General features: G+C 45.6%; 7 protein-coding genes across 7 annotated transcripts; 4 read left to right on the top strand and 3 right to left on the bottom strand.

The window, feature by feature from the left end:
• Positions 1-91: 91 nt before the first annotated feature.
• Positions 92-2683, bottom strand: V865_006815 (uncharacterized protein; the record flags this gene model as incomplete). Its single annotated transcript, XM_066230572.1, has 10 exons — positions 92-118; positions 179-403; positions 488-645; positions 710-1044; positions 1138-1512; positions 1578-1601; positions 1660-1698; positions 1793-2097; positions 2166-2369; positions 2450-2683. 10 exons carry the CDS (start codon positions 2681-2683, stop codon positions 92-94), a joined length of 1926 nt encoding a protein of 641 aa, XP_066086669.1.
• An 843-nt stretch (positions 2684-3526) lies between these two features.
• Positions 3527-7115, bottom strand: V865_006814 (uncharacterized protein; the record flags this gene model as incomplete). The annotated part of the gene is made up of 15 exons (XM_066230571.1): positions 3527-3709; positions 3784-3988; positions 4060-4510; positions 4578-4674; positions 4739-4852; positions 4918-4994; positions 5053-5092; positions 5158-5266; positions 5322-5746; positions 5821-6078; positions 6191-6327; positions 6418-6486; positions 6568-6765; positions 6822-6843; positions 6981-7115. 15 exons carry the CDS (start codon positions 7113-7115, stop codon positions 3527-3529), a joined length of 2520 nt encoding a protein of 839 aa, XP_066086668.1.
• Positions 7116-8083: 968 nt separating this feature from the next.
• Positions 8084-10061, top strand: V865_006813 (uncharacterized protein; the record flags this gene model as incomplete). Its single annotated transcript, XM_066230570.1, has 8 exons — positions 8084-8162; positions 8227-8260; positions 8323-8442; positions 8504-8570; positions 8623-8734; positions 8793-8878; positions 8937-9142; positions 9200-10061. The coding sequence occupies 8 exons, from the start codon at positions 8084-8086 to the stop codon at positions 10059-10061; spliced, it is 1566 nt and encodes a 521-aa protein (XP_066086667.1).
• A 579-nt stretch (positions 10062-10640) lies between these two features.
• Positions 10641-11420, top strand: V865_006812 (uncharacterized protein; the record flags this gene model as incomplete). The annotated part of the gene is made up of 4 exons (XM_066230569.1): positions 10641-10725; positions 10788-10909; positions 10977-11046; positions 11107-11420. 4 exons carry the CDS (start codon positions 10641-10643, stop codon positions 11418-11420), a joined length of 591 nt encoding a protein of 196 aa, XP_066086666.1.
• An 893-nt stretch (positions 11421-12313) lies between these two features.
• Positions 12314-14281, top strand: V865_006811 (uncharacterized protein; the record flags this gene model as incomplete). Its single annotated transcript, XM_066230568.1, has 7 exons — positions 12314-12492; positions 12553-12713; positions 12778-12839; positions 12911-13156; positions 13254-13600; positions 13676-14083; positions 14158-14281. 7 exons carry the CDS (start codon positions 12314-12316, stop codon positions 14279-14281), a joined length of 1527 nt encoding a protein of 508 aa, XP_066086665.1.
• A 239-nt stretch (positions 14282-14520) lies between these two features.
• V865_006810 (uncharacterized protein) lies at positions 14521-17250 on the bottom strand (the record flags this gene model as incomplete). Its single annotated transcript, XM_066230567.1, has 12 exons — positions 14521-14838; positions 14929-15032; positions 15102-15248; positions 15309-15399; positions 15463-15500; positions 15552-15823; positions 15890-15972; positions 16025-16173; positions 16232-16775; positions 16838-16953; positions 17025-17099; positions 17175-17250. 12 exons carry the CDS (start codon positions 17248-17250, stop codon positions 14521-14523), a joined length of 2013 nt encoding a protein of 670 aa, XP_066086664.1.
• A 663-nt stretch (positions 17251-17913) lies between these two features.
• Positions 17914-19851, top strand: V865_006809 (uncharacterized protein; the record flags this gene model as incomplete). Its single annotated transcript, XM_066230566.1, has 4 exons — positions 17914-17980; positions 18057-18719; positions 18818-19144; positions 19205-19851. 4 exons carry the CDS (start codon positions 17914-17916, stop codon positions 19849-19851), a joined length of 1704 nt encoding a protein of 567 aa, XP_066086663.1.
• Positions 19852-19893: the final 42 nt, after the last annotated feature.

Below are 19893 nucleotides of genomic sequence, written 5' to 3'. Positions count from 1 at the left end.
AAAAACTACTGAAGATACTCGAAGGTCTATGCTCTATATTTGTTGATTCCCAATCGTTTGGGTAAGACAAAATGACATAGGATGAGTACTTCTAACATTGATCCTTCAACCGATTTTTCTATTCGCAGTGTCATAATCAGCCTTTGCAGCTCATCTGTAGAAAAACCATTCAACTCACAGGCATGGCGTATCCCGTATCGCTCCAAATGGTCATATTGGGATTCGTATACGCCTCGTTATGTTTCTCGATATAATCTGCTGTAGGATGATCATCGGGATCACATCCTACTCTACCTTCGGGTCGTTGATAGATACGAATGTAATCTATCAAGTATTCCGCCGGGAAATCGAGGTTGACAAAATCTACTGCTTGGAAATTATTTGACATTCCGAAGTTGATCACCTGTCGTGAAATTCGTAATGAGGTTAAGAAAGGGACTCATAAGCAAGCTTGTCACTGATTGTGAAACAATTTTATCTGACTCACCAGCGCCATTGGTTCTTCGGGCAAGATCCGGGGTCCAATCTGCATTGATTCTGATGCTCCCACTGCACCGGGATACATCGTCCACGATTTTTCACCATTGGCAACCCAGGTGATATGTCCGCTTGATCTATCATTCGGATCGGTGAACATCTCAACGCCTGACAGAAACATCAACATCTAGTACTCGTCATATTTGGATTATCAAGTTGATCGTGGACTCACCCTGTACGCCGAATTCTCGACTTGTCCCTTGATATATATCCGTCCCGACAAAGGTCAAACTCGACACCGCCTCCTGGTAAACACCACCTGTGTAGGTATTGAAACTTGTCAAATCGGTATCGTACTGATGTGCTACGTCTGTTGTATTCTTATACTGATATCCTTCGTCGAAAGGTGCTACTTGGAATGATTGTGATAATACACCTTGACCGACGTGTAAGTCGACTTGTGCTTCTAGTACGTCGATCTCCGGTGCTCCTCTGCCTACTGATACATCTGGTCCAGCGTGATCTTCCCCTGGACAGGTACATGCCGACATTCTTTGACCTGGAAGACTAATGAATCTCATCGCAAATCAGCTTGGTAATTCTGAAGTTTACATGGCTCTTCTGCTTGATTGAAAACAAGGAGCAAGTCTCTTGACTCACTATGATATTGGTTGACCGTTATTTGAAGTCAAAGCTGCCTCTGGCCCCGTCCCCTCTGCATTCGTCTGATTAGGTAATGTACCAATATCGCATGAATCATACGTATATGGCCAAGTACCGTCAGTCGAAGCTCCATAACCTGGTCTACCCAAATTACCAAACAACCATAAGCCCGGCCAGAACCCTCCATACTTCGTATTACCAGGTAACGATATCCTCGCTTCGAGGTAGAAAGAGTATTGAAAACATAGTTGATTCCATGATTGCAACATCGCCGATTTGAAATTGAGATCGTGAATTGATTGTTGAGACATCGTCAAGACGAGGTTACCGTCTCGGGTTGTTGCTGCGGAGGGCTCGTACCATTCGAAATCACTAAAAGCCACTGTCAGTCCACGATACTTGTCCGGATGGGTAGATCATTATGATAGTAAACCTACCCGGTTGCCCAGTAATGGATGTCGCTACGTCAGTCAAGTAAATTAGCGTTCAAATCAGAAGGCTGTTATGTGAATCACTCACGGAGCAGTGAAAAATGGATCATCTCCTGGGAAGAATGTTCTGTACATCGTTAAGGAGGAGAAAAGAAAACCCGCGCATTTAGTCACTTTGGTCGTCCTCATCTCACATCAAGACTTTCTGCTCTCTGACTTACCTCCCATCTTTGTTGAACTCGTCCGAGAAGACCAGCGTATATTCTTCACCATCATAACCCGTCCTCGTGTAGACGTCCGAAGGTGTATCTTCATCTATCATACTTGCGAAACCTCTTATCGAGGGTATCTGACCAGTCGCGTTAATCCCACCCAGATTATACCCCCCTTTCGAGTCCAGTGATCCTTGAGTGTAAAAGTCTGCTATGGGATATCCAGCGAAAAGGGCTATGATCCCTATCATCAAAATTACTAGACATCCCACGTTGGCTGCTCCTCGAACAGTAAATACGTTTCCTCGGTCGTCCTAAATTTCATAGTTTGATCATATGTAAGGGACTCATTATATGAAATTGGACCTGGACGATCACTCACCATTGCTCCCCACTCATCTACATCCGGATTATGCAAATAATCATCTGCCTCTGGATCACCTGAGAATGTCTTATCCAACCCTAACGCTGCTGGGTTTCGAGGGTCCAACCCATCTTCGAAATCTCCTTCAAGAGGTGTATCCATCAGTGCGACTCCCGGAGAAGGAGGTGAGGGCTGAGCGGTAGGTCCATATTTCTTGTTTTTCTATGTATCAGATGGTCAGCAACAGGTATATCAAAACGGGAAGAGATGGGAACTGTGGAGATTGGGAATTGTCAACTCACACCTCCTGATCTTTTCCTCAAAAGGGAAGTCGAGCTTTCCCCTCTTGGTGGCATGGCATTCCACCTGGATCCAGATGGTATTGTGGTTGACATTCCTTCTCCGGCTGGTGAGGGTGATAGTAAAGGTCTCTGAGATATCCAAGAATCACGTTTGTTTAAGGGACCTTCTATACCCCTCTGACTATATTCAGATTGAGTGGAAGAGAGAGAGTTGATCGATAAACGATTCCACATGAAATGATATTTGCTGTTGATCAATTGATGTCGTAGGATAATTGTAGAGTGATTGAACTATACGACCGTGAATGCAGTCCACTATAAGGTACGAAGAGGAAGAAGAACTGAATCGACAGTTTTGCGACAGTTCTTCCCAGACATTGTACAACATAATTCATTGTTTCGCTTGTTTATCCAACAGATGTTACTACATCTAGCTTCCACCCCTTTTCTACGGGGTATTGACACCACTCGATGTGATAATGTTTGTACCCCTCGTGAGCCAAGCACCTGAGTCTAACAATAGAATTTACCATCTTTCGGAATATGAGATTGCATGCGTGTTTTCGGTGGACACAGGGTTTGGACAGTGTAAACATTCTGCAGTGATCACCAACAAACACAGCATTCCAACCGAAATGATATCATTGGAGTGACATTCGTCTCCCTCGAAAGTGTACGATATACGGCATTAAGTGACGTTTACCTTCAGCCATAGCCGCAAAGAAGAACCGAAACAACAAGCAGGACAGGATATCAACCTGAACTAATCGAGTGGCCATGTCCATATCCGCGGAGAATTTATCAAAAACCCTCTTGTTTGACCCTGTATCGATCAATCCCGAAGAGATTTTTTCCGAATCGTTGTTGATTGAGGGTTACCAAATTTCGAGGTCATACTGAAGGATGTCACACTCGGCCTTTGGTGCATGTGATGCTCGTCGCAAGGGGGTTCGTACAATTATGCAATCTGATCACTGATGACTGCTATTCATACATGGGAAGTTTACTCTATGTTGTTCTATCAAAATACTGCTGACCAATACGTCATACCATACCAAAACGTTTTCACCCATACCCTTACAACCAATTTGGTTCGTACAATTGAGGTTCTTGAAGACCTATCCACTTGAATGATCTGGCGAGATGAACAGGTTTCGAAAGGTGGATCTTGGTCGATGACGTTGCAACTCGAATCTCATAATCTCCTCTTCGACCTATCCAAGACTTCTCCTGCACACTATAAAATGAGAATGCTTTGTGCTATACCAGTCGCACAACAACTATCATCAGCGAAAGAACCTGGTGGGCATGTGTTTGCGAGCTGTAAAACTTACGTCAAGATTAACTGTCACCTGCTTCGATTCCCCAGGTTGTAAGATTACTTTCTTCAGACCAGCCAATTCGTGCTCAGGTCTCTCCACGACAGGTGCGAGATCATGGACGTAGATTTGGGCCACTTCAGCCCCTGCAAGATCGCCCGTGTTAGTGATCGTGAAAGTAGCTTTGGCTCCGAACGCTTCGGGCTTGACTGTTAAATCGCTGAGAAAATTGCTTAAGATGTCAACACGAGCTATATCACAACCGAGATAGCTGTGAGAGTGATGACTCACCTGAACTCGAATGTGGTGTAACTCAAACCATGACCGAATGGGAAAGCACTCTTTGGATGGTTCTTTCTATCGAAATATCTATAACCAACATTGATACCTTCCGAATAAACCGTATCAATCGGATGACCAAAATCTTCATGACTCGGGAAATCCTCCACCACTTTCGCCCAAGTGACCGGCAATTTACCACTTGGATTGATTGTACCGAAGATTGCATCTGCAATGGCCGTACCGCATTCGTTTCCACCGAAGAACGCTTGAATGACGGTAGGAGCCGAGTCGATCCATGGGAATTCGACGGGCATACCAGACTGGTTCACGATGATGGCTTCTGGTTTGGCGGCTAAGATGGCTCGAACCAGATCGTCTGTTCCAGGTGGAAGCTTCATATCTTCTCTGTCGTATGCTTCGGATTCCCATTCAGAGTTGGTACCAATACAAACGATCGCAACTGCGGGTAAGGTAATAATCGGAGTGAGCACCTGAAGATTTAGTAGAGATGGTCAACCTGAACGTACCATCAGATTCAGTGGCAAGTTTTACAGCTTTCTCAATCTCCGCTTGAGGATCACGCCTTTTCTTACCACCAATTCTGATACCACCTCGTCTTCCAGTCTGTGAATGTCACAGGTCAGCTTGTTCGAACGATCGAATTAGCAATACATTAACCATTACTCACATATGGAGACATGGCGTTGAGCTGCTTGAAGTTGGAGAAGCGGACTTCAATGTCATAGGATTTACCAGCTTCGACTTCGACTTCTCCAGTTCTCTCTTCAGCTCCGGTGTTAAACTGTGGCAAGCTCAATGTCAATATCAATCCTGATGGTCTGTGGGTGAACGAAGTCCATCACATACGAAAAGTAGTCCTTCTTTCTGATCAGTTGAGTTATCGATGATCTTCTGCCCATCGATATACAGATCCGCTTGGCCTGCTACACCGAGACCAAGTTCCCACTACACCTGTCAGCCAAAGTCAAGACAATCGTTCACTCACAGTTCCACTTTCATCGGGGGTGAACACGGTTTTAAGCTATCACATGACATCTCAGATCAGTGAGAATTCGTTCAGTTAGGGCACAGATCTCATCGGCTTACAGAAACATAACCTCGAACAGGTACTTCTTTGGGGATACCATCGATGAAATATGAGAATGCCGAATTATTGAATTTGGAGAACAAGGGCTTGACAGCTTTCTCCCATGGGCTAAATTCATGATCAGTTTTATGTATTGCACATGGTTGAGTAACACTAAGCTCACTTTTGATCGTAGAAATCACATTGCACACCTGGACCTGCAGCTTTGCCTTTCTGAGGATGAGATATGTAAGGCGTCAAGAGAGGTGTCCATCTGGAAGAGTCTGATCCGATGGTGTACTCCACTTCTGCGCCAATGCTCTCAGCATGTTTGGTGATAGCTTGTAGTGGAGTGACGAGATAGGTAGGTGCGAGATTAGCGCTTCCTCCACCAGCATAAGAAGCGGTTCGAGCATTGGGACCGATCACAGCAATCTTCTTCTTGTCCGATGCGGAGATAGGTAGGACTTTATGTTCGTTCTTCAAGAGGACGATCGCGGAATCGGCTGCCTCCCTGAGAAGAGCTCGGACCTCAGGTGTGTTGATAGTATCTTCCTCTTTCTCGAAGTCGATACCTGATTGTTGTGCTTCCCTCACGTAGTGTAACACCTGGTGCCCGTGTTTGTATATTTAACATGATACATTGTGAGGTGCAAGCCTGAGTACGAGAACTATTTACTCACCCTCAAAACACATTCATCGATATCAGCAGGTACCAATTTACCACCTATGATATCTCTTTCCAAACTTGAACCTCTCATCAGGGCTGGTCCAGGCATCTCCAAATCCAGGGAAGCCTTAACAGCTTCTGATGACGAATAGGTCCCACTCCAATCTGACATAATCATTCCTTTGAAGCCGAAATCCTTTCGGAGGATCTTTCGAAGCAAGAAAGGATGTTCGGCTACGTGAAGACCGTTTACTCGATTGTAACTTGACATCTAACCGGAAGGATGACGAATCAACACAAGAATCAAAGAAATCGTTCCTTTCACATGTTGTACAGTGATGACGCCATAAGGAGTAGAAAATGCCAAGAGGAAAAGGACTCACGAAGACGGATGGTTTTGCTTTGTTTTGAATTCGGAAGGGCTCCAGGTAGATCTCGTGCATCGTTCTCTCGTCGATGACCGAGTTGTTGCTTCGTCGAAGGTACTCTTGCTCGTTGGCCAGGAAGTCTACAGATTCAGCTTTGGACGTGCGACATGGAACTTACGTTTTGGAGCTACGCGGGCTGAGTCAGCTGGATGTATGGCATGCATTAAGAATGGCCTACTCACAAGTCATAACTTTCTTCGATTGCACACCCTGCACCCAAGCCAAGGCAACATGCCCACAAAGATAGGGATCTGATGACGAACGATCTTTAGCAGATGCTCCTTATCTACATGACGACAGTTTCCTGGAAGCGGCATCGGCGAGTCACTGACCTTCACTGAAAGATTCGAAACCTCTCCCACCACATGGGTGTCTCTGACAATTTGTCGTAGGACCAAGCAGGCAGTGCACACCCCTTGCTCTACATTCTTCCCCTAATGCTTCTCCAATACGGTGTGCAAGGTCCACGTCCATAGATGCCCCTAAGCCGGTAGCTGACGGGAAACACGACGCCGGCGCACCATTGGTCCCTGTATATTATCTTTCAGCTATCTGCGTTGCCCATCTCTCGCAGCGCTGAACTCACAAGCTGTACCTCTCACACCATTCTAAGCTCTAATGTCAGCCAAGCCCAATCTATACCTTCTCATCTCTCGTCCTGGAGTTGATTCACTTACCGGACCGTCACTACACTGTTCTATCTGTCAGCATCAAGTTTACTATATTATGGGAAACCCTCACTCACTCGCACCCTTGGTACCCCTAGCCTGGACACAGGTACCGTATGCCACATGTCATCCCCACTGAGGAGAGCAATCTTCTCCTCGCTCGTGAGCTGCTTCAGAATCGCTTCTGGGTCAATCACAGCTGATTTGGTCATATTAAGATGCTGTTGCGTCTGTATATGTAGTCGTTGTAGCGAAAGAGAGTAGAAAGACTAATGAAGACCTGGGAGGGGATTATATTGGGAAACAACAACGGAGCTCTTTGGAAGTATCCAGCACCCCCATTTCCTTCTGGCGATTTTTTTTTCGAAACAGCCCATCATCGAGAAGGACGTCGGTGAGGTAGACCGGTTAGGAGAGATAGCCTTTCGGAACAGAGAAACAAAGGAACGTGATGGGATGTCAACGGAGTAACCTCGGTGCTGGTCCACACGTTACGTCTCAGGGGAATCCACTTGCACTTGGCGAACCGGACCGACGGTATGATGTTATGCTAAAAACAATACCCAAGTGTACGAGGGTGCAAATACTGAACAAACCAGAACTCGAGCGGCAACAGCGCTTCTGAACTCTTTGGGATACCTTACGTTATCTGTTATTATTGAATGGTCTTCGGGGCAAGTCACTTTCGGGTTAGGGCGGAAATAGTGGGAGGACAGTGCGTACAGTACAGCAGCGTGCAGTGTGGGGGAAGAATGGAGCCCTCGCATAGTGAAAAGCCAATTAATTTCCTTTCGCAGGTTAAACGATTTAAGGATCTCCCAAGCCCCTCCACTCATGGCGATTCCGAGGTTTCGCCGATTTTACCACCACAGCAAAAAAACAGTTCCTCTCTTCCTCAACCTCTCAACAATAACAGCAGCTTACAAGTGACCAGCGTTTGCATCGGACCGCCGTATTGACATTCATGGCCAAGGAGGAGAAAAATCTGGTACATTGTATACCGAAAGGACCGCTCTGACCCGATCTCAGAAAGGTATAAGAACTGGTCTCCTTTGGATCGAGAGTTCACCCCCATGGTGTCCCCACTCACATACACTTCTCGAATAATTCAACAAGACGATATCAACAACAATCTATAGCTCATAGCTTAGATCGATTAAGACATTAGTAACAGGTGACAATGACAGGAACAACAAAGTTCTCTGACTTGCCCAATAATACCAATGCCAAATGGTGGAAAGACCATGGTATGAGGATCAGTGAGTTAACATTGATCGATGCATCCGACATGAGTACGACGGCTGACACTGCTGGATGATCTAGGTTTCGTCCATATCATCACCCTTTATTGTGCTGTGTAAGTAATGATGATGGTTGTAAGCCACTTTAAGCTCCCTCAGCTGACAATATCCCTTCCAGTTACTCATTGGGTTACGATGGATCTCTCCTCAACGGTCTTCAAGCACTTACCGAGTGGAACAAAGATTTTGGGGCTCCTACGGGTACAAAGCTCGGTTTGATCGCTGCTTCCTACTATCTGTGAGTTTATAGCTTCAATTTAGAGATCGCACCTATGATTGCTCGTTGACACTGCGTTTAGTCCCAAAATTCCTTTCACTTTCGTCATCGCTTGGATGGTCGATCGATACGGTCGAAAAATCGGTCTTGTAGGTATCTCATATTTGACAATCACATTGAAGCTGATCATTCATTGTGCAGTACATCGGTGCAGTTTTCATGTTCGCCGGTGCCCTCCTAGGAGGATTTTGTCACTCCGTCTCGCAACTTGTCGGTTCACGTATCCTTTTAGGTGTCGGAACCGCTGCTGCCCGTGAGCGTCAATCGGAAGACAATCTGTGATAGCATTGCTGATGCTGACTACAATTCAGAGGTCACTGCTGCTGCACTCGTTCCTGAGCTTGCTCATCCTCGTATTCGTCACTACGCTGGTGGGTTTTTGAACACCACTTACTACGTGAGCTGAATAACATAACAAGTGCCTGTTATTGCTTTGCGCTGATGCCAAGTTACAGATCGGTTCGATCTTCTCAGCCTGGCTCACCTTTGCCATGGTGTACTATCCCAGCACTAGCTCTTGGTCATGGCGTGTCCCTACCCTTGTTCAAGGGTTCGGCCCTCTCTTACTCGGTGTTGGAGCTTACTTCGTTCCTCAATCGCCTCGATGGCTCGTTAAAAAGGGTCGAGTTGAAGAAGCGCACAAGATCTTGGCTACGTACCAGTGAGTGATGTCTTGATTGGTTCCTGAAGACAGAATCTGACAAATCGTCATCCTCAGTGCCAATGGTAAAATGGATGACGAACTTGTCCTTCTCGAGATGCGAGAGATCAAGGCATCGGTCGAGCTTGAAAAAGTATCGGAAGAAGCTTCTTGGCTCGCGTGGTTCCAGACCAAAGGTAACCTTCGACGATTCTTCGTCATCATCATTCTTGGTACTGCCACCCAATGGGTCGGTAACGGTGTCGTCCAATACTACTTGGTACCAGTTTTAAAGACTGTCGGCGTCACTCGACCCGCTCAAACAACAGGTGTCAATGGTGGTCTTGCGATTTGGAATTGGTTCATCTCCATGAGTGGTGCCTCTCTCGTCGAACGATTCGGTAGACGACCTCTGTTCCTCACTTCCATCATCGGAATGTTCGCTTCGTTCGTCATGATCCTCGGTCTCGCCGGAGGGTACAACAGCAATCACCACTCTGCCACTGGAGTAGCCATGATTCCATTCATCTTCATCTTCATGGGATTCTACTCCCTCGCCCTCACTCCTCTTCCTATGCTTTACGTACCGGAAATTTGTCCTTTGTCTTTACGAGCCAAAGCCGCCGCTCTACTCTTACTCGCCCAGAATTGCGCTCAATCCTTCAATCAATTCGCCAACCCAGTAGCCCTCAGTGCGATCAGCTGGAAATACTATGCTGTCTACGTCGGTGTGGATCTCATTTACATCGCCTTGTTCTGGTACATGATCAGAGAGACTAAAGGTCTCACCACTGAAGAGGCTGCTGTGGTGTACGATCCAGACCACGTACAGGAGGCCAATATGGAAGCTGAAAGGAGAATGCACGAAGAAGCTCTCAAGGTCGCTCACTCGGAACATCACGATAAGAAGACGATCGAGGAAGAAGAATTCAAAGTATAATAAACGGGATTCTAGGTTTTGCTGGTGCTTCTTCCTCCCGTTTAGCAATCTCTTATTTCGTATCATATCACAACTTTCCAAACACAGACACGCACGTACATACATACATGTGTAGATTTCATATACGTCAAGAATTGGCGGCAGGGAATGAGGGAGATGTATAATTTGATCTTGAATAAAATAGTGTTGCTATCTGGTTGCTTGTCGAGCTCGCAAAAAACTTCCGGGAGACTCTTCATCAATCGTGTTTCTTTTGAGGGTCTGAAAGCTCGTATATCGGACCATTTTGTGCCCCTTCTAGCACTCTAAAGCGGATCAATATGCTTGCATGTCTATGTATATCTCAGAAGCTGTAGGTTCCGTTCAAGAACACCTGCCACAGGTGAGCCGCGAATGAACCGTTGAACAAATCAACAGATTAATCGGGAAGCCTGTCGTCACACACCACACTTGGTCCTGTAATAGATACATAACATAGAAAACATCCATCTTGAACAAAACTGAAACTAACATAAAACTCAAAGTATCGCAGCACAGCCCCAACAATCCAGAGATCTACTTATTCATCGAAGGAAAATCATGTCAGCTCCACTTGACATCATCGCTCGTCCTTCTCCAGCAAGAGAGGGTGAAGATACGGATCAATATGATTTGATGGTGGCTGGTGAGCCGAACACACATGGGGCCCATACTTGACTAGAGTCAGGGATGAGTCCGCGGAAAAAGTGTATCAATTCAATCAAGTGAGAAACACGGAGAAGAGAAAGAAGTTGGTCGAGGGATTTGTGACTTTGTTACAGCAGGATAAAGGGAAATCATATATCGGTCTTCCGTTCTCTTGTGAATATGTGAGTGCGGTAGAACTGCTCCCGTTACAGGTTAAATGAGTAGTTCGACTGAAAATATACTGTTTAGGGATTCAACATTCGATTAGGATATGATGTGTGTTTAGGACCAGATTTTCAACTAAATGATGTCTGTCCTAGTGAGTCACGATTCATTTCTGTTCGTCATTGATTTTGCTGATCCTTTAAATCCTATATAGTAAATATCGGAAACCGAACGATGTTAGGTGGAAGCGTAAGGATCTACACACCTTCTCATCCCATCTCACCAGAAGAGCGAAACGGATTGAAGGAACCTGAATGGGCGAAACCCATTACCATAGGAGAAGACTGTTGGATAGGTGGAGGAGTCATCATTCGTCAAGGAGTGAAGATAGGAAATGGAGTGACAATAGGAGCGGGATCAGTGGTGACGAAAGATATAGAAGATCGAGTAGTAGCTGTTGGAAATCCTACTAGACCAATCAAGAAGATCCTGGAGGATGGTACCACCGTGTTGATACTCAAGGCGTGATACATGTAGACCATGGTCCGCCCTCCCGCATGCATATCTTTCTCTACCCCAGCTCAGCAGGTTGCCTTGCTTTCCTTTCCTCGGATGAACACATGGAATGAATGCGAAATGCGACATGCTCCGGAAATAAGGGAAGTAACATACATGTCAGGTGATATGTCCCAGATGTTTGGCGATGTTTAGCGAAGCGAATTTCTGTGTTCCTCTCTTCTCTTCTGTTCGGCGCAAAGAAAAGGCGTCAGTTAAGGTTATTCTTGCCTTTCTCACTTGCAAGCGAGACCCCTCGTGAAACAGCCGGCCGGCAGCCTTGACTAGCTTCTCGGCAGCAGAGATGCAAGAATCCTTTCCGATCCGATGATTAGATGATCTACACATTCCAATTCCGTTCCTTTCCTATGTTGATGTCAAAGCACGTCAATCCCATTGGATCATTTCAACGGTTCTGATCTGTCCTGGTCCCTCCTTACAAATTGCCAAGAAATAAGCTTAGCTTTACCCAGATTCCCACTCGAGCGGTCCGGAGATCTGAGATTCACTGCTTGAGTTCCTATCATTTTGGGAATCACGAATGCGGAGCAAGGGTGGAGGGGAAAGGAAAACGTTCGGCCGTTTCACATCAATTTCCGTATACCATAGTCGGCTGATCTCGCTAATTGTTGCCTACGAGCACTGCAAGGAGCCAAAGCTCAACTCCAATGAGAATTAGTAGGAATGTCAATATCACTCGTCTCGGATGGTCTCGCTTTTTTTCCCAACGAACCGAAGCACGGTTAAAGGAAAGTTGACCACTCAGCAAAGCTGATCAGGCATTATGGAATTACTATATAAGCAGCTCCAAAGAATGGGTTGGAGCATCGTCCATTTCTGCTGTTCAACCTGTCAACAGGACCACAATGGATATTAGAAATACATTAGCTTTCATCGCTGCTGCAGGAGCTTGGAAAATGTCTACCTCAGCTTCGGCCTCAACCTCAACCTCAACCTCAAATTCAAGTTCGACCAACGAACAGCAGGCTCAATGTCCTGTCACTGGCCACAAGACTGCAAATGGTTCAGGCTGTCCTTTTTCCAAGTGAGTCATCCCTTTGATCTTCAGAAAATAAAACCTAATCAGACTGTCGATTGTTCTCAGCGGACTGCCTCTACCTGATCCCGGTCATAGATGTGATTCCTCATCCGTGGAGGAGACTAAGATCCCAGATGTACCACCCCTCACCCAGAAACAGAGGGAAATTATCAAGTCTACTGCCCCCATTCTCGCGGAACATGGTGTGACCATTACCACTCATTTCTGTGAGTATCATTCCGTATCCATCCTAAGGCAAAAGGCAGTCTCTGATGCTAATTCTGATTTTAGACAAGAATATGATTCGAGCTCATCCCGAACTTAGAGATGTTTTCTCCGAGTCTTCTCAGAAAGTGAGTCAAATATCTTTGCATTGATTCTCCTTGTGAGCTTGAGCTGATATTATATTCGACTGTTGTGACAGCTCGGCCACCAACCTCGAGCACTCGCTTCAGCAGTCTACGCCTACGCATGTAACATTGATGATCTTACTCCTCTGCTGCCCGTCGTAGATCGAATAGCCTACAAGCACACTTCGCTACATATCGTCCCCGAGCAATACGGTATAGTAGGCAAACATTTGATTCAAGCTATTGTTGACATCTTGGGTGACGCCGTCACTCCTGAAATTGGTGATGCATGGTATAACGGTTATTGGAATTTAGCCAAGGTGGGTTGAGCTTTTCCAACCTTTATTTGATGTGACCAATCATCACGAGACAGCTAAGATGCTTACGGTTGGTGATCTTTCGGTATGTGCTATATAGATTTTCATCAACCGAGAGAAAGAGTTCTACACTACCGCAGTTGAATCAGGAGGATGGGAAGGTTGGCGACAATTCAAAGTTTCAAAGAAAGTCAAAGAATCAAATGAAATCACTTCGTTTTACCTCAAACCAGTTGAGAACCTAGATAACAAACCTTTGCCAAAGTATCATCCCGGTCAATACCTTGCTGTTTCCTTGTACATACCAGCATTAGGACATAAACAAGCTAGACAATATTCTCTATCGGATAAATCGAATGGAGAATATTTCAGAATCTCAGTCAAGAGGGAAGATGGTGTTGGGATCCCGACGAAGGAGAATCCACAAGTACCAGATCATCCTGGATGGTGAGTCCGGTTGAAGTCGTACTAGCAGCATTTAGGATGGCGTCACTGAACTCTGTCTATTATTTTGGGACGTAGGATCTCCAACCTTCTTCACGCGAAATTACACGAAGGATCACTCATCGACGTTGCCTCTCCCTACGGGGATTTCTTCTACGAACCATCCCCCACCAACCCTAACGCTCCTTTAGTACTCCTATCGGCGGGAGTCGGTCAAACAGCTCTGTTGTCAATCTTAAACTCTCAACTTGATAATTCCAATAAACCAATCACTTACGCTACTGTCGCTCGGAATGAGAAGGTTCACGCGTTTGGAGATCACATAAGGAATGTGGCAAAAGAACATTCAAATGTCAAATATAGAGTATTCTACTCTTCGCCTTCCACCAGTGCTGTACAGGGTAAAGATTATGATGTTAGAGGTAGGATGGATCTGGGCCAGATCAAAGACGATCTTCATTTAGATGATAAGACTGCTGAGTATTAGTGAGTCATTCTCGTTCTCGTACGTTACGAGCACAAAAAAGGACAGTATAGCTAATGTTGATTATGTATTCTAGTTTGTGCGGACCAGAGAATTTCATGGTTGGTAAATTGGAAGAACTAAAATCTCTCGGTGTAGACGAGAAGAGGATCCATGTGGAATTATTCGCTGCAGGTGATCTACCTCCCTCAGCGAAATAAGCGGATAAACACTTGTGAAGAACTAGAATTGTATACATAAGACTGTATCTAGATAAAATAGTAAAGAGAATCGATCATATGTAACTCCGATATGGATAGTATGCACAACTGCTCGGATGTCTAATATGTTATGTGCATATTGATAGTTGAAGGCCTGATAAATCTATATATGTTCAAAATGTTGATACGCAATTGCAGTCTTTTATTTACAAGGATATACCGTATGTCCGATATATCTCTTAATCATGTTTACCTTTCCTATCTTCATCTTCACCTTCATCATTCTCATCATCGCTATCACGATATCCATCTTTCTGACGATGTTGATGATTCTCCGTTTCTTCATCACTATCTTCACCCATCGCGAAGACCACATTCCCATCTCTTCCTTCTACCAAACCTCTATGTTCATCATCATCCTCATCATGTTGGGCTAATGATCTATGACCGATACCTCGTCCAGCTTCTAGTGAGTCAATCTCGTAATCTTCCGCGTCAGCATCGGCTTCATCCTGAGCGAGTTCTTGAGACATTGAGAATTGGATGTTGTCCCGAGTCTGTGAAAGTTCGTCAGTCAGCATGATATACGAGACGTAGCCATTTTCGGTGATCGTGTTATCAGGTGTACACTCAAGATGAGAACTCACAGGTCGCCATAACCATGCGATAGCAGCGAATGCACAGAGATAAATCGTGGCAAGCGATCCATCGAGGAGTATCCATCTGTATTTCCAATTGTTAGGTGCATAATCTAAATCAATTTCTCATGTCAGCTTATATAAATGCACAAGCCTACTCTAATTGGAACAGCTAAACTCGCCTTCGTCAAGTCGATTAGACAGGCTCATTGAAGACACAACGAAGAAAGCGGCGACAGCTATCACCGAGATGACGAGGATTCTCCATAATCTTTGGAACATCTGGAGCTTGTATCTCTGTTTTCTCGCTTGTAGGTGCATGATTGTGCCTGTGAAAGGAACATGATAAGCTTCGGCCTATCGCGCTTGTTGGAATTTATACAGCTTACCGTTGAGCGAAACAATGATCCACATTAAGAATGCGGTGAGAGTGAGAGCAAGAGGGAAGATGAGGAGCATGACAGTGATCAGGGAAGCGCTCTGTGAATGTCAAAAATCAGCATATAGTAGAGAATGAAAGGGTAAATTGGTGCATAGACTTACATCAAGCTCGACTTCGACCGTACCAACAGAGTACATGACTATGCCCAGATATCAGCCTTATTACATGAGACGAAACAACAGCAACTCACCACCAAAGATGAAATGAAGAGCTGTCAAAATCCTAACTCTAGTCATGACTGAACCTAAACTTTGGGTGACCACCGATAATCCCATACTGACGATGAGCAGCAAGAAGAAGCTCAAGGAGTTCCTAGCGGCATTCAAGATGGCAATTACAAATAAGAAAACGATGGATGTCGTGCCGCCTCCGTGTTTGTTGATATATCGATAGTAAGCGAATTGAGCGAGCATTTCGATAACCAGGAAGACGATAGTGCCGGAAATGTAATACTGCATAGGACTGGATAATCAAATGGGCGATGATGTCAGGTTGAGAACCAGATGAATTAACAAGATGAAGACTTACAGTAACTCTCTCAAATGTTGTACACAGAGATATGCCCATCCACATCCGAGGACGAAGTAGACCAAGCTCAATGCCATATAGAACTACACAAGTTCAGTAAGGGTAGTCCAATTCGAGGATGTACCGGATACTCACGTTAATCTTAGGGTACTCCACAGCTGGCAGTTCCCCCTCAAACGTGTTTCTGAACAGTACCAGTCCCGAGTATTCGGCGTGACTGGGTGTTTGACGAGATTCGATTGGAATATCCGAACGAGCGTTGATCAATGTGACAGGTACAATACCTATTATCAAGTTAGTCTGGGATCGCAGTTGTCGAGCAAGAGCAAGGTGTAAACTCACCAACGCAATAGTATCCTGTTTTAGGTACGCTATATGTGATTGGCGCCGAGTAGACTGGCACCGAAGCTGATCCTGATGAGCCTGAGCTGCCCGTAGTTGGAGTTTCCTCAAAACCAGTCCCATCTCCTACACCCAAATCATCATCGCTTGAAGCACCAACCGAACCAGCTACACCATCCAGTATCTCATCTCCTAGTTGCCTTCTCCACCCGTCTCCTATTGCCTCTGCCAGCTCCTCAGCTTCTTCTTCCGCTTCTGCTTCTGCTTCAGCCTCCGCCTCCTTCTCATTAGCACCCACGGTGGCAGTTGACGAAGTAATAGCGTGGGTTGAAGAAGTGGTTGTAGGGAATTCATCGCTGATGTCATCTTCGTCTTCATCAGTGGTCGGTGATGGGAAAGACGATGATGAGAATTTGAGAGGAGTCGTGAAGATGGATGTTGAGTCTTGACTAGTGCCTTCAGGAAGGGACGTGATGAAACCACCTAGCTCAGAGGGTTGACATAGCCCCGAACGAATGGCCGATGTTGTACAGATATATGTTTTCTATCATAGTATGTGCTAGTCAGTGATAGTGAGCGTAAATATGAGAAGCTTTGTAGACTCACAGGACGTTCTTCACCACCTCCTGTACTTTCTGGTGTTTCTATACCAAGGTAAGGGACATCTTTCCACTCATACACTATCAATGCGACTTGACCTGACGAAGTGGGATCAAAGGTGACTACGCAAAAACATGTCCATCAGCTACCTGGAGGTTCGGACTTCAGGTAGGGGATACTGAAGCAAGCTCACCTTGGATATATGCCTCTTTTCCTCCATACATTCCTGAGCATACCTCCCGCAGCGAATCTGTATCACTGATTGGAACTATATTGTGTATTTTGCAATTGTCAACATTGGTTCAAGGACTGTCACACTAATCAGCCCTGGCACATCACTCACCCCTGAAAGCGCTTATCTGAAAGCATATCAGACACACTGCAAGCAAAGCGACAAGTGATGGGTGCAAGAGAGCCATGATGCCCAAGTTGCGAACGAGACAGCCTTGGCGAAAAGCTACACGTCAAGCGAGGGCGGTACAAGTCTATAGCCTGTTCCGAATTAGGGTGGCTGTGTTCCCAGTACGAGATATAAGATGGCCTACCACTGCTGACCTGGGAGTTTCTGTGGATGATTATTTTGTGCAAAGTGCAAAGAGAAGAAAGGAATGAATGATAGGTGGATGGATGGTTGCAGATAGTTGACTGCGAGTGTGCGACGTTGATCTCACTTCCGGTCCACGCGTACAGCACGTGCTCCTGCAGTATACGGGTGTCAGTGGTGGCTTTGTCGCCTTCTTCATCTTCAGCAAAAGCAGGAGCCATCAATGGGAGGATGTTTGAAGGGCCATGCGACCAGCTCAGAAGAAGATATCTTTAGGGAAGACTGGGCATGTTCCCTTGTTGTCAATGCATAGCCCTTGCACTCCGAAATGTCTCCAGAATCAGTCACAAATTTTGTAAACCTTTTACGCAAGCTCCTTGGGAAGAGGTCATGCATCGATGGCCGACGTCGAAGCCGCCGCACATTTCGTCCTCCGAACTGTATATCAGTACATCTAGGAGGTAACGAATGTCAGACACATATATGAGAATCGTTCAGTTTGATTTCTGCATGGTACGGAACTGGCATATATACAAAGATGAGGCGTTATTTTGAAGGTAACAATCCCATGCCCAAACAATGGGACGATTTCTTGTGGACATTCGGTGAGTCCATTGGATACTTCACACACTTATGAGATCGTAAACCATCCTCAGCTATGATCTGCAAAACCCATAACAGGGTCAAGGGGTTATGACAGTCTCGCAAAAGTAGAAAGACGTATACTTTCCAATCCATACTCAAGAGAATTTGAGTCCCCGCAAAGTCTGATCAACTCCGATGCCTTCCCAAGTTACCATGTACATGATCAGATTGCTCCTGCATCGACATTCAAGGGTGTGGCATATCTCGTGAACTATGCTCGGTCAGAGCGAAAGCTTAGAGAACATGGAATATCAAATGACACTGCTTCTAAGGACAATGAGAAGAAATCGGTAATTCTACCTCCCAAGGAAATAGGTGAGGCGAATTGCTTACCTACAGTGCTGTACTTCGGTAATTGTACCGGCTCGTATGACGGGTATGCTTACCATGTATTGTCATCATCAGGGAAATTCGGGAAAGGGGTTCTTCGCGCTTTGATAGCTGAGGCGAGTATCCACCCGTACGCAGACAACCTAAAAGATCAATTCAGCGTCAGTAATTACATGAACGAATCCAGTTATCCCCTCTCTCAGTACACCCAGTACCTTGAGAATCATACTCTTAGGGAGATTTCAGAGTACATTTCAAGCTTTGCAGAAAATCAGGGAAAGATAAAAGAACCGTATCGTGATATCGTCATATCTATGAGGGATGAGATAAGCATGGAAGAACACCGAGAGCTTTTCCTCCAACAATTCTGTGAGTGACTGTGGACTGTGTTGGCAAGTTGACAGCTCCCTGTACATACTGTAAACTATCCTGCATTTTTAGACGCTGACCGGAGCTTGGCCCCAAAGACAAATTGACTGAAGGGCCCAGGACGTTGACAAGAATGCAAGAGTCTGTCGAGAAGAATCCAAAGGATGAGATGTTCAGATCATACGACTCGCAAGGGCTTCAAGATCGTTTTAGTACCTATCTGATTCGAGATAAAGAAGCTGCAGAACATGGTATGAAGTATATCATCCAATTGGCCTCCAAAAAGAGAGAAGATCAGTTGACTTCGGCTATAGAAAAGCTTGCCAGACCCGTTGACGATGTAGGAATTCAGATGGAATCCAAAGAGGATGAAGCGAGGCGTATGGACGAATTCGTCAGTAGCTTTGGTACCAAGCAGGGTATGGGTAAGTACAGTATGGTCTCAGTGTGGGACTGAACGAGCGCTTTCTGATTATGACCTATAGGTAAATTCGGTGCCAACTTCCTCACAAGGCTGAAAACTTATATCGAAAGTTCAGCGTTTAATCCCGATGACTTCACAGACAAAGATTCGCTGGCTAAACTGTTAAAAAAGGATAGGTGGTCATATATGCAAAGCATTGCGTTGCGAAAACCAGATCTTACTGCCTCAGTTATCGATTGGGCTCATTGGCTTGGCCGGACTCGAGTGGAAAGCGTAGATCAAGATCAGTCAGCTGTCCTTTCTGGTGGAGAAGCGGTTCCTTCTTTGTCTGCTGCTACCTCCCAAGCAGGTCACAAGCGGACTAGACAGTCGGCTACTCCTCCCGAAGACAAACGAAGCACTCAAAAGCAAAACTTTGGTCTATCCGACTTTACACCTGCCACGAGCTCTGCTTCAATAGCTGGACTCCAGGCTCTCGGGGATGTAAACGATGAGGCATTGGAGCGACATCGACTGATGCTTTTCGGGATATTTGCTGAGGATATGGACTATCTGGACGAGTACGAGGAGGAAACGCCTCGAGCCGGTGTAGAAGACAGTGACCTTGCAAGATTCTGGAGAGGAGACGACGAAGACTGTTTCCACGCCGAAGTCGATGAGGATCTCGAGAAGACTACAGCAAGGTCATTATTTCCCCTTCATCACTAACCTAGCAAAGTTAGCGTTGTGGTAGCGCGACTAGACTAAAAA

Source organism: Kwoniella europaea, chromosome 2 (genome assembly GCF_036810445.1).
Source record: "Kwoniella europaea PYCC6329 chromosome 2, complete sequence".
Taxonomy (NCBI): Eukaryota; Fungi; Basidiomycota; class Tremellomycetes; order Tremellales; family Cryptococcaceae; genus Kwoniella; species Kwoniella europaea.
Note: the sequence above shows the minus strand (reverse complement) of the source record. Positions and strands in the feature narration are given on the sequence as shown.